The following is a 12,423-nucleotide window of genomic DNA, read 5'->3' on the forward strand; positions in this document are numbered from 1 at the left end:
GATTTCCGACCCCCCCTAATTAATTAAACTTCTATATAATAAAATCTATTAATTAAAAAAATTAAAAAACTATTGGAGGTCGTTTTTGACATCAGAAAGCAGCTTTAAATAACTTTACCGAAGTCAAATCCGTGCACTACAACTTTAGAACGATTAATTAAATTTGATTAAAAAAAAACTCCCATTAAAAAACAATTAAGCCTTAATCGAGCCTTATCAAAGGCTAATTAAAATCGCGATAAAATTTTTTCGCGATTTTAATTAGCCTTTGATAAAAAATTTTGAAAAAATTTGGGGACTTAAAAAACATTCCAAAAATTCAAAAAAAAAATTCAAGTTTGATTAAGGGGGTTGGACAGATTTGCAGATTTTAACCAAAGGCTACCTGTTTAAACATGTAGTCCTTGGTTAAAATCTGCTTCGGAAAAGAAACAATTTCGGTCAATTTCGGAAATCTGAGAGGCTGTACAGAGAGAAATAAAAAGCATTCTAAAAAGATCCTTTCATAAACTATTACACTGTGAAAAAACTCGTATATATCACAGAGTGCATTTTGAAGACTGATACTAAATTAAATCGTTTCTGTCAAAAACTATTTTAAAAATAAATTTAGTCCCTAAACTAGTAAATATTTAAGAGTCTTGTAAATATTTAAGAGTCTTTTGACTCTTTATTACTAAATCTTACGGGTAAACAGGAAAACTTTCCAAAATACAAAAAATAATGTCTTCATAATTTGTCCTTTTCATGCATATCAAGATACACAACGAATTCACAAGATGGAAGATTTTTTCTTTGAGGCTTTTCTTCACTTAAGGAACTTTTTTGTATTTTGGAGTGATTCCTTTTTTGTGAATTTTAATTAAATTTTATCAATAATCCTTTGACTCTTATTATTTCTTCAACTCACAATATGAGTCACGAGCCTTTTTGTGTTCCTATTTGGAAACACTAAACCTTCGCCATCTACACGCATCGCGAGTTTGATATTGATAACGTTTTCACGAAAAGTTTAATCTATTAATAACAATTATTACAAACGATCGAAAATACTTTAAATGAACGTTAAAGCAGCCAATTCAAAGCCTAATTAAGGCAAGCTGAGAAACTATGCGAGTATGAATATATTCTCTCTACGCAGTGTCTATTGTTAGTCTTCATCTAAGCTGCGTAATATGAAAACTGCCTTTATTGTATAACTGAAAACGAAAACTAATTGAAGTTACAAAACTATTTATTATTTTGTTATTAATAATTTTGTTATATTATTTTGTTAACTAATAATTGTACTACTTTGTAACTTTTAATTGTTATCATCATCAATTTTATAAGAATTACATAATGTGATAATGTAGTAAGTTGAGATGAATTGAAGATGCAAAAACTGCTTTTTGGATTAAATTGAAAAATAACATACAGTATAAAATGGAACAAAATTGCGAATTAAAAACATAAATATCAAAATATATACTTAAGATATGAAACTAGGGACTATGAAATAAAGATGAACAGAATCGTTGACGTAAGAATATCATCCTATAATACCCAAGGGCCGATGGGCCTTTGGATATTACAGGAACAAAAGACGATAGTTTTAATTTAATTCGGTTCGGTCCGGAACAAAAGACTCAACGACATTACGTTCAACGTTCGATGAAGTGGATAGAAAAAATAGATAATTGCTTATAAACGGAACTCCATATTATATAGTTTGCTACGAAATGACAAGGATGAAGTCCCAAATAAACAAAACTGGAGTTTACAGGATAACCGCTAAATCGAAGACAATAGGATTAGACACAGCATGCATAGAGGTACGCTAGTAGGAACTTGAGAAACACGCTTTAATTAATTAATTAATTAAGAAGAAAAGTATAGTGCGCGTAATAAGTTTAACAACACAGCGTTATCAAGCTTTTCCAACCAGAAAAACGCTAAAATTTTGTGGAATAAGACTGTATATTTGTGAAAAAGATCACTTCTCTATCACATGCACTTATTGCGGAACGCATGCAAAAATTTAAGCAAAATCTATGGGAGAATGTTTAATGCTAGAGATGGGGATACTTTCTTCGGCATAGAAATTTATCTTGATTCGTGATTTATAAATATTATGTATTTATTTCAATTTGTTATATTTATATTATATGTAAACGATCATTTTCAAACTATTTTCACATTTCAACACTTTACGCCAAGGCTGCCCAAACCCAGACCCGCGGGCCACAAAGTGCCTCGCCAACGCATTTAAATTTGCCCGCCCACAGTAGTGTGTCGGCTATCACAATGCGCGATGTCATGCTACCAATAATGCCAACCGCCACGTGATTGGTCGAACGCGGAATGAACTATGACTTGAGTCACCGCCCCACCGCTGTTAATACCTAACCTACGCGTTTATTACACTTGTTCTATTAGTTTTCAGTCGACTTTTGTGTATTAAAATTAAATTGTTGTCACCAAATATTGGAAAATGATTAGATAATAAGCCCCTTCACAAGTCTCATGTATTTTTTATTAGGTATTATTAAAACATGTGCAACTTAAAGCTTTGTTTGATTCAAATACCTATCCTTTTATAGAAGAATCATGAGTGTAAGCAAGTATAATTCACTAGGTGGCCCGCCGGCTGACATGTAATGGAAATTATAGCCCGCTTCCAAAATGAATTGAGCAGCTCTGCTTTACGCTTTCTATTTCAAACTGGAAATGAATCCTAAAGATAGTCTTTATTCGACTGACACATTTGCTCAAAGTTAAAAAATATCGGTGTTATTAATTTAAATTAATTTATTATTTTAAAAATATAAAAAACGTAAGTTTTTACAATAAACAAGACTAATTTTACTAAAACTTTTTTGCGGACTTGTTACAAATATTAGTACCATGTTTTATATAAATTTATCCCAATAATTAGAGAATCCTTTAAAACTTATTATTTATTTAAAATCGATTATAATTCGCAATATCAAAATATGTATCTTAATCTTTTTCTTTATTTATTCTTCTGAAGAAGACCAGTGCATGACCTGATACAACAACTTTCATTTTTCCAATGATGATCAAAGTTTCAAGTGTCAACTCTCCTCTTACGAGTTAATCCAGTGTATATAATTGCATATATCCAAAAGGGTATATGTAGTTACATACATCCTCTACAGTCCAGTATATAATTACAAATTTCCCTTTGAGTATATGTAGCTACTATATACTGGACTGAAGAGGAGAGTTAAAGACACTCAAAATGCATATTATCATTAAAAATGTTCTTGCATCAGATCATGCGCTATTCTGTTTTCTTTAGAATGAAAAATAGATTATTAAGATTTTCTAAACTTTATGTGTATCTTAATTTTACAGGATCGTTTAAAGAGCACAGGACTTATTAATTTATAATACCGTCTTAAAAATGTTACACCTAAATGGGTAAAGTCCTGTGACTCTTAAACTTATCGTTCTGTGTAAATGTAAAGACATAAGACTTAAGGATAAGGATTTTCTAATTTTTATTAATATGTAATGTTTCAAGCATACATTTTGATTACAATATTGCTTTGCATTTAATAATTTCTATTTTTTAATTAAGCAATCTTTAATTATCTAATAAATAAAATTAACATTTGCAGTTGAATTACCGGCACGCGTAATATTAGCCATTTTGGGATTCTTTACCGTAACTACTATCTATTCACATCGTGTTGTACTCAATGTGGCGATAGTAGCCATGGTCAACAACTCGGCAGTGAAGTCTATCAACGAAAATAAGACTACATCTCAAGAATGTGTGGATGCCACCGTAAAAAATTCTACCCAAGAGGAGAAAGAGGTTTGATTTCTTAATTTTTACATGTAAATCGACATCCAATTGCATTAATCATTTCCAATAATAGGGAGAATTTGCTTGGAGCCAGACAATCCAAGGAATCGTTTTGGGAAGTTTTTATTATGGATATACCTTTGCTCAGTTCTTTGGTGGATGGATATCAGTTCTTGTTGGAGCCAAAAGAATACTGATTAGTACTCTTCTTGTTACTTCTATTTTAATATTGTTAACTCCTTCAGCAGCACGCTTGAGTTTTGTGATGGTAATCTGTGTCAGATTCATAAATGGATTATGTCAGGTATTCAAATGTTTACGTCATTTACGGCGTTAAACATAATTCTTATGGATAATTCATTACAGGGTTTGACATATCCCGCTGTGTATACTCTCCTAGGAAGATGGGCACCGATGCAAGAACGCAGCACACTAATTACTATCTGTACTTCCGGAAACCAATTTGGAACAATTCTTGCCATGTCACTAACTGGATTTCTCTGTCAATATGGTTTTGCTGGGGGTTGGCCGAGTGCCTTTTATGTATTTGGTAAAGAATTTGGGGCAATATATATAAATTCAATTAAGTATTAATCATGTTGAAATTTTGAACATTTTATATAACAGGGATTATGGGTTGCGTTTTGACATCATTTCTGATTTATTTTATATATGAAAGTCCTTCAGTGCATCCACGCATCTCTACAAAAGAATTGAAGTATTTAAAAAAGAATATATGTTCTTCTTCTAATGTAACTGTACGTACTAGAAATCGTTATTTTTCATATTTTCTATTCTTAATTAATAAATATATTCTCTGTAACTTGAAAGGATTCATCTAAAATACCATGGAAAAGTATTTTAACTTCTGGGCCAGTTTGGGCCATAGCCATTGCTAAGTTTTGTTGGTCATGGGGATTTTATACGTTGTTATCGAAGCTTCCATCTTACTTGGCCACTGTTCTTCATTTTCCTATTCAGCAGGTGAATATTATTATCATAATAAACAATTCTTCCTATAAAGATAGCTTAAAAATACTGTATTTCCCATAGAACAGTTTAATCAACGCTCTAGTTTATATAGCAAATTCAGCATCTCTAATTATATCTGGATACATATCAGATGTAATCATAAAAAAAGGAATTCTCCAGGTTACGACAGTTCGAAAAATATGCGAAACTATAGGTATGGTTTAATTTAACATCGATTTATGTTACTTGATTGCGGTTATATTTGTTATTTTTATTTTTTAGGATTATTGGGTCCAGGAATTTGCATGGCGATCATACCACTTATTGGATGCGATACCTTAAAAGTTATTATACTCTTAACAATCTCAATGGGTTTGTTTGGTTGTATCGGAGGTGGTGACATGGTCGCTGTTGTCGATTTAGCCCCGGATTATGCAGGTTTCATTTTTAAATCTACATTTATTTTTGTTTTTATAAAAGAATCATTTATTTCTCTTTCTTCATATTTAAAAAAATTCCACAAAAATAATTCAAAATGCTCATTGAAATTATTTTCTAATTTCAAATTTCTTTGAAATTATAAACAAATTCAAATTTTCTCTATCGTGTTCATGTGTTTTGTTGTTGCAGTTGAATTACCGGCACGCGTAATATTAGCCGTCTTAAAAATATTACACCTAAATGGGTAAAGTCCCATTTCAGAAACTATTGGAATCAGTACTAAAATTTTAAAATAGATTATAGTTTGTAACTTACTTTGCTGAAAACATTCTTTATTAAACTATTTTTTTATGCTTTTTGCTCTTTCACGTCAATTTATAGTTGACATAGACAGAACACAACTAATGTCATAAATATGCAAATCTTTAAATTTTTTTTAGCGAAAAATAGTGAAGAACTTTCTGATGTCTTATAGAAGTTATAGTTTAATGAACATTACGTTAGTCTTCATTAATTAGAAATAAACAACGAATTCCTTTATTTGTAGTCCAACAGAAATCAATAATCAGTATAAATTCTTCGTACTCAATTTGCATTCTATTTTCTTCATTAAACTCGAAACAAAGACCATATATCGAAATGCACAACCTTAAACAACTCAACTATATATCTATAATGAGTTACAACAATATTAATTTTAGCCACTTGTAACAAAATTTTTAAATTCCTGTATTCTATTGGTGAGCGGTCACTTCTTCCCAGACATTTCATCCCCAGGCAATTCTTCCCGGAAGTTCTTCTCCAGTCTTCCTCGAGCAGTTCTTTCCCAGAAGAAATTTCCTTACATTTTAAAAAGTAATTTCCGCGATGATGCTTTGGTCAATTATTTCCATTATCCTACCGTAGTTATGTCTGCCTAATCAATATAATTCTTCCCGCAGACAAGTTTAAATTCAGATAAATTAATTTTATGGGAATGAATTGTGTACATAACTTATCTCACAATATATGTTTGTAATATCATTTCTATATAGATTAAAAGATACTACAAAACTGGATGAGATTACAATGAAAGCATCAACTGTCACCCGTAATCCAGTTAAAACAAACAAATTTATTATATTAACGAACGTTTTCAACTGTTTTTATTTAAATTTACTTTTTCTGAATTTATTCTATGTAGCATTCCATAACTGTAAAATGGCTGTTAAGAACAGTTTAAAACATTTGTTCATATAATGTTCATATATAAGTGTCACCTGTAATCCAGTTAAAACGAACAAACTCGTTTTAACTGGATTACAGATGACACTTGGTGCCTTTATTGTAATATCATTTCTATTAGAATGAATCATTTCATTAAGTTTATAAGTATTCCACAAATTTTCACGATCAATTTCTCGATCACTTCAGTACTTTTATCATACTTTTATTTTAACTATTCTGACAAAATCACGAATAATCAACAACTAATCTTACAGGTACGATATTCGGACTAACAAACGGTTTATCTTGCATACCAGGATTTCTAGCACCTCATTTAGCAGGAATTTTGCTAGACAAAGACGTAAGTACACCATAAAAGTAACAAAATGCTAAATTTATATGACACAAAGTAACAAAATGTTTTCTACTTACAGCCAGGCAGCATGACCCAATGGAGTTACATTTTTTATATATCAACAGGATTCTATGTGGTGGGTTTCTTGTCATTTTTAATTCTTTCGTCAGCAAAAATACAGCCCTGGGCAAAAAGAGAAGAAAAAAACGATAAAAATATTTATACACTGGATGATCAATACGATAAATTTTGTATTCTTTCGGCAAATTTGTCTGAAGAACAATGTTCTAAATATTAATATTTAGAACATTGCTATAAATAGCATGGTTTGCTATGTAATTGTTCGGAAACGAATTACATAACGTTTTTATAACATCCTATTCCTTATAAGGCATCATAACGATTATCTGCGTTACGTAACATATGAAGAACCCTGAATAGAATAATTTAAAATGAATTGCTTGATTAGCTATGCACGAGCGGATACCTAAGATTAAAAATTTACGTAATAAATGTAACAATTTTAAATAAAATATTAAGAAAGCGCGTTTTAAAAAGTAAAATAGGACGATAAACATGCTAGATCTCCGCCATGTTTAATGTCCGGAATAGGAATCATTTTCGTCTTAATTAATTATAAGGTTGCAAGTGACAGGTGAGACTGAAAATAGTTGAAAAAGTAACTAAATCAACGGGCACCCGTTCCTCCCTGGATCGAGTAAGAAATTCCACAAATTATAATCGTCAAAGTAATTGAGATGTGTAATTTTACATCGACCTCGGAACGCTTTGATGCGATACTGTATTCTATAATCTACTTGTAAAAAATTCCTCAAAAATTAAATATTTACATTAAAATTTCTTGATACATTTAACTTATTTGTTTCCAAGTTTAGCACCGAAGAGAAATTTTCTTCGAACTCCCATGCGTACGGTAAATAACTAGTATGTCCAGGGCACTCAACAGTCACATAACAGTTGATATTATTACAGGATTATCTATAGCACAATTCAAGACTGTCCAACTATGATATAATTGCTTTTGATAATCATTTTACACGTTAAATCGCCAACTAGTTATTCAGACAACATGATTTTTCAAGGCAATAATATAAACGTTATTCCACAATTGTTCAACTGTTACATAGCTGTTTAGTGCGCTGAACGTGTACAATGTCCTTTTTCAATCAACTTAACTGTTCTAGACTGGATATTTCTGTGTTAGGTAGTAATGTGTATGAATAAAAAGGAAACAAACTCAGACCGATCTTAATATTTTTATTAGTTCTTATTTTTGTAAAATAAAATAGTGAGTTCTAATTTCTTATAGTTGTCCCACTGATTATTATTTGTACATAATTTTACGAGACACTGTGTAAAAATTTGAAATATGTAAGTGAAAATAAAAATGGAACTAAACAAACAAATATTCAAACTAACAACCAACTGAATGCAGATCAAAGGTAAAGCATACAAGTTCAGATTGAGTAAGAAACCCGCATCAGGAAAAAAAAGGAATAAAAGATAGAACAAGAAAGCTAATGTCCACATATTTGTCCACATTTTTTCACTTTTCTTGAAGAAATATGTTTGATTCCAGTGGCAGTAGCAGAAATTTCATTTTATTTCAGTAACGTTGAAAAAAATTTGCTTGATTTTCATAGTTTCCAATAATAGATTCATTCAGATAAAAAACAGTTGCAGCATTTTGTTATGTTGATAATTTCTTGTTATTGTGGAATGAAAAAGAAATCTACAAAGATTTTTAATGCAATAAAGTTGAGATGACCCTACAGATGGATCAGGATACCCTACAGTCATGGAAGAAATGTCCATTACTTAAATATAAACATTATGAAGGGGCAGTTAATAATTGAGGAGTACAGAAAACCATCATTTATCAAAATATACATTCATTATACATCAAAAGACACATCCAAATAGAAGATAGCTTGTTTCCAGAATTGGATATATCCTATTTTTTACCACATAAGAAGCACATGGGAGATTGTTTACATAAAAAAAGTATTGTAAGGAAATATTAAAGAATTACAGAAATTTTAATACAAAATATTCTTTCATGTTTAATGGACAATACATACCAATAATAAACAGAAAGTGTAAAGAAGAAAAACGTGCTTTCATCACAGATCATTGGAAAAGCGAATTAAATAAAAACGTAACAGACACTAATTTACAAATACAACAGAGCGTCGATTTTCCGAATCAATTGGGGACTGGGGTTGTTCGTATAACTGATATTTCGGATAACCGATTTATGTACGAAAAAATAGTTTAACGTATCCGATGTTGAAATTTTTCTCCGTTGCGTGTCGCTTCGCGTTGAATTTTCGTCGATGTTAAGCCTAACGAAGACTATTGTATTAAAAATTATTTTTTTATTTTGTACAAACAAAATAAATATATTGAAAAATATAAAAACAAAAAATTATACTTCAGATGTTAATTTAGTATCAAAAACGTAAAATATTTGAGTAGCCCAAGACATAGACAAAGATTGAAGCGCCATTGTACTGGCAAAAATTTAAATTTGCCGACTGGAATTCTTTCGGATGATTGACGTTTTGGATGATTGACTTTCGGAAAATCGACGCTCTACTGTAATTAATTCATCCTATAATCTTCGACTATATTAGAAATGAAAAAGAAAAACTACATCAAATAGAAAAAGCAGAAGTATACCAGATCCCCATAGATTGCCCATCAGTGACCGAGTGGATGAAACCGCTGAACATTAGTAGTTGGTAGTGGATTTGTGCCTGGCAACGACCTGGCCACGTGGGGTTTTGCATATTTTTATCACTTTAGTAATACCTAAATAGGGATTAGTTTCCTTATAAAATTATCCCGGGGCATTCCCATCGACAGATCGCCCACGTATCGCGTTCCCTTAAACAAATAAAACAAAACCAAATCCCCTTAAATGAACAAAAAACAAATTTAAAATGATACGTAACAGACTGCAGACAACTGAACAGTCAATTAGAAAATCTATCTGCACAAGTTCTACTGCAATGAATTTCGTACAAGTTACAAAGATATTTACATACATTGAAATTGTGCGCAACCACACCCAAATTGAAAACAGTACCACTGAGAACAGCAGAAAAATTAGTAACAGTCACACAAAAGGTATGATGATCAACATCAAAAAAGAATGTAATGACCTAAATCCATGGACGTTGATGGAGCGCGGTAGTTATGATGACAATGAGTCGTTCACATTGGCGTCGCTAGACCATTATATAGTTTCGGATGGCTGTATGACAAAAATAGCCGACTCAGTATCTGAAATTCCCGAATGATATTTGTGTACTTTATTCTGTACTAAAAATAATAGTAGCGAGGGGTTTAGATTTTTTTAAAAAACGATGCGGCTACATCCACTTATATCAAATAAGCCATTTATGCCACTGTTTGCATATCTGTCACGGATTGCCTAGAACGCGCACTAGGGGGCGTCCGTAGCGATGATTTTCAGCTACGGATTTTCAGCTACAGATACTATTATTTAAATTAATAGTATAATTTATTTATAACAGTATAATTTATTTATTAACAGTATATATTATTATTTTTATTTGTAATACAAATTTATTATGTATATGAATTTTCTTATTTAATTAAACTACGGAATGACATCGCTGCTACTAGACTTATATAAACAGTAGTATCCCGGAACGCCCCCTACTGGACGTTCCGGGATACTACTGTTTATATATGTCTAGTGTTTATATAAGCTAATGAGTTGACTGAACTTTTAATAACAGTTTTATAAATTAATAAGAAACTTCAAATGTTTAGAGATTACCGTATTTCATCGAGTAAACCGAGCAAGTAAACTTATGTATCACGCAGGGTTTATTTGAAGACCCGGAGTTTTTTCGAGGCTGGGATTTACTACCTCATAACAGGAGACGAGTGCGTAAAAATTGAAAGAATTACCAAAGTTATCTTAATTTAACAACTAAAACATTTGACACAGTTTCGGGTTTTCACAATTTGATGCTGAATCGGGTTTTCACAGTTAACCCGATTCAGCATCATTGATTGAGTTATTACGTTGTCATTCTTGTCTGCTTTGATGTCGTTGTATGAATCAAGATCTTGATTGCCATCATCTAAATCAAACTCATCATCTGTTTCAAATTCGAGTTCTCCTAGTTAACCTTTGGCTGATAAGCTGTCGACTTAGGAATTCGATCGCGACTTTCTCAGGCTCAATATTCGACAGTAGAGAGGTTGAAGTACAAACTTTAAACTTGTATGGCGAACAGAAGTACACGTTTCACGTTTTAAGTCCAAGTAAAAGACGATCACAACATCACGTTACTCAGTGAACGTCGCGCATTGACTCACCAGAAATTTGTTGAAAAAATGGCGGATACATTTAACGTCCAGGGTTACTACCAAAGGTAAATAAACAAATTAAACTGTTTAAAAGTATTTATAGGATGTTTAATAACACTAAATAATTATTTTCAATTAGCGTTTACATTTCCGACGGTCGAGAAAGCCCCAGGAACTTTTCAGATGGTGGTCTGTCCGGATATGTCGGGCCCCGTCTCTCACCATCCGGTTGCCCCATTGTGAACCTGGCCGAACCCATAATGGGTTTACTAAAGGAGGCCTCTTAGGGTCCACAAGTCGAAGAGTTTACAAAAAAAAAAAAAAAAAAAAAAAAAAAAAATACTTGGTATTTACTGTAAATTTATGGAGTGGCCTTAATTCTCTGACTTTTCATTATCATCTAAATTAGAACATTATTAGAGTTCATCATTGTATACAGTAATACCCCGAACTTACGCATAGGTGGGACCGAGCGGTAACCGCGTAAGTCGGGGTATAATTTCGCATATAAATACATACAAATAATTTTTAATTGGAGCCGGAGACTAAAGAAAACAATAATTTAGAAAAAAATGTTTAATAAAATCTTAGATAATACATATGTATAACAAATTAGGCCTATATTATTTTACAGTTTTTCACATTTACTTGATTATTACGCCATAATTTTAACATTGTTTCCATCTCAGCGATAATACTGTGACGTTTACGAATGATGCTTGAATTTAAAGATTGAACATTTTTCACAGCTTCGAGAATTTTTCTTTGCCTTTTATAATCGTTCTGACCGACAATTTCGGTAGATCAAATTCTTTGCCAATTCACAAATTTTCATTTTTGTATCGAAGTCTTTAATAATGGGTACGTTCGTAAAGTCAAACGAGTTAAACACGTTAGTAACGAATCGTTCGAAAAGTCTAACGAAATAGGAATAATGATGACGTCATTCTCGTTTAACTCGTTCGACTTTACGAACATATCTAATGTTAACTTTACATTCCAAAGACTTTTCTTTTCTTGTTTGATGCAGAAGAATTAGTTCTACTTCGTTTCGATGACTTAGTAGAGTCTCTCGTGTCTCCGTAGATATAACAAACACAAAATAAATTGTAGTTATGTGTGGATTCCGCGCGACACATCCGAACATGTAAGCTGAACAATAGTGTGGGGGAGTGAGTAATCAAGGGTTGCGTGGCGCTCAAACAAAAGACGAATCGACGAGATTTGAAAATCGCGTAACTCCGGGTTCGCGTAAGTCGGG

General features: G+C 31.8%; 1 protein-coding gene across 1 annotated transcript in view; it reads left to right on the forward strand.

The window, feature by feature from the left end:
• The first annotated feature begins 1,420 nt into the window (after nt 1-1,420).
• LOC111619972 overlaps nt 1,421-12,423 on the forward strand; it is a 28,926-nt gene continuing 17,923 nt past the window's right edge. The window contains exons 1-10 of the mRNA XM_023361810.1: nt 1,421-1,814; nt 3,627-3,826; nt 3,891-4,121; nt 4,184-4,367; nt 4,445-4,575; nt 4,649-4,801; nt 4,871-5,003; nt 5,072-5,227; nt 6,712-6,797; nt 6,871-7,087. Coding sequence (XP_023217578.1) covers nt 1,805-1,814; nt 3,627-3,826; nt 3,891-4,121; nt 4,184-4,367; nt 4,445-4,575; nt 4,649-4,801; nt 4,871-5,003; nt 5,072-5,227; nt 6,712-6,797; nt 6,871-7,087 — 1,501 coding nt within the window. The 5' untranslated portion in view covers nt 1,421-1,804. The remainder of the gene's footprint in view (nt 1,815-3,626; nt 3,827-3,890; nt 4,122-4,183; nt 4,368-4,444; nt 4,576-4,648; nt 4,802-4,870; nt 5,004-5,071; nt 5,228-6,711; nt 6,798-6,870; nt 7,088-12,423) is intronic.

The sequence above is a fragment of the Centruroides sculpturatus genome, unplaced genomic scaffold (assembly GCF_000671375.1).
Source record: "Centruroides sculpturatus isolate CEXI.00-Female unplaced genomic scaffold, Cexi_2.0 scaffold117, whole genome shotgun sequence".
NCBI classification, from domain to species: domain Eukaryota; kingdom Metazoa; phylum Arthropoda; class Arachnida; order Scorpiones; family Buthidae; genus Centruroides; species Centruroides sculpturatus.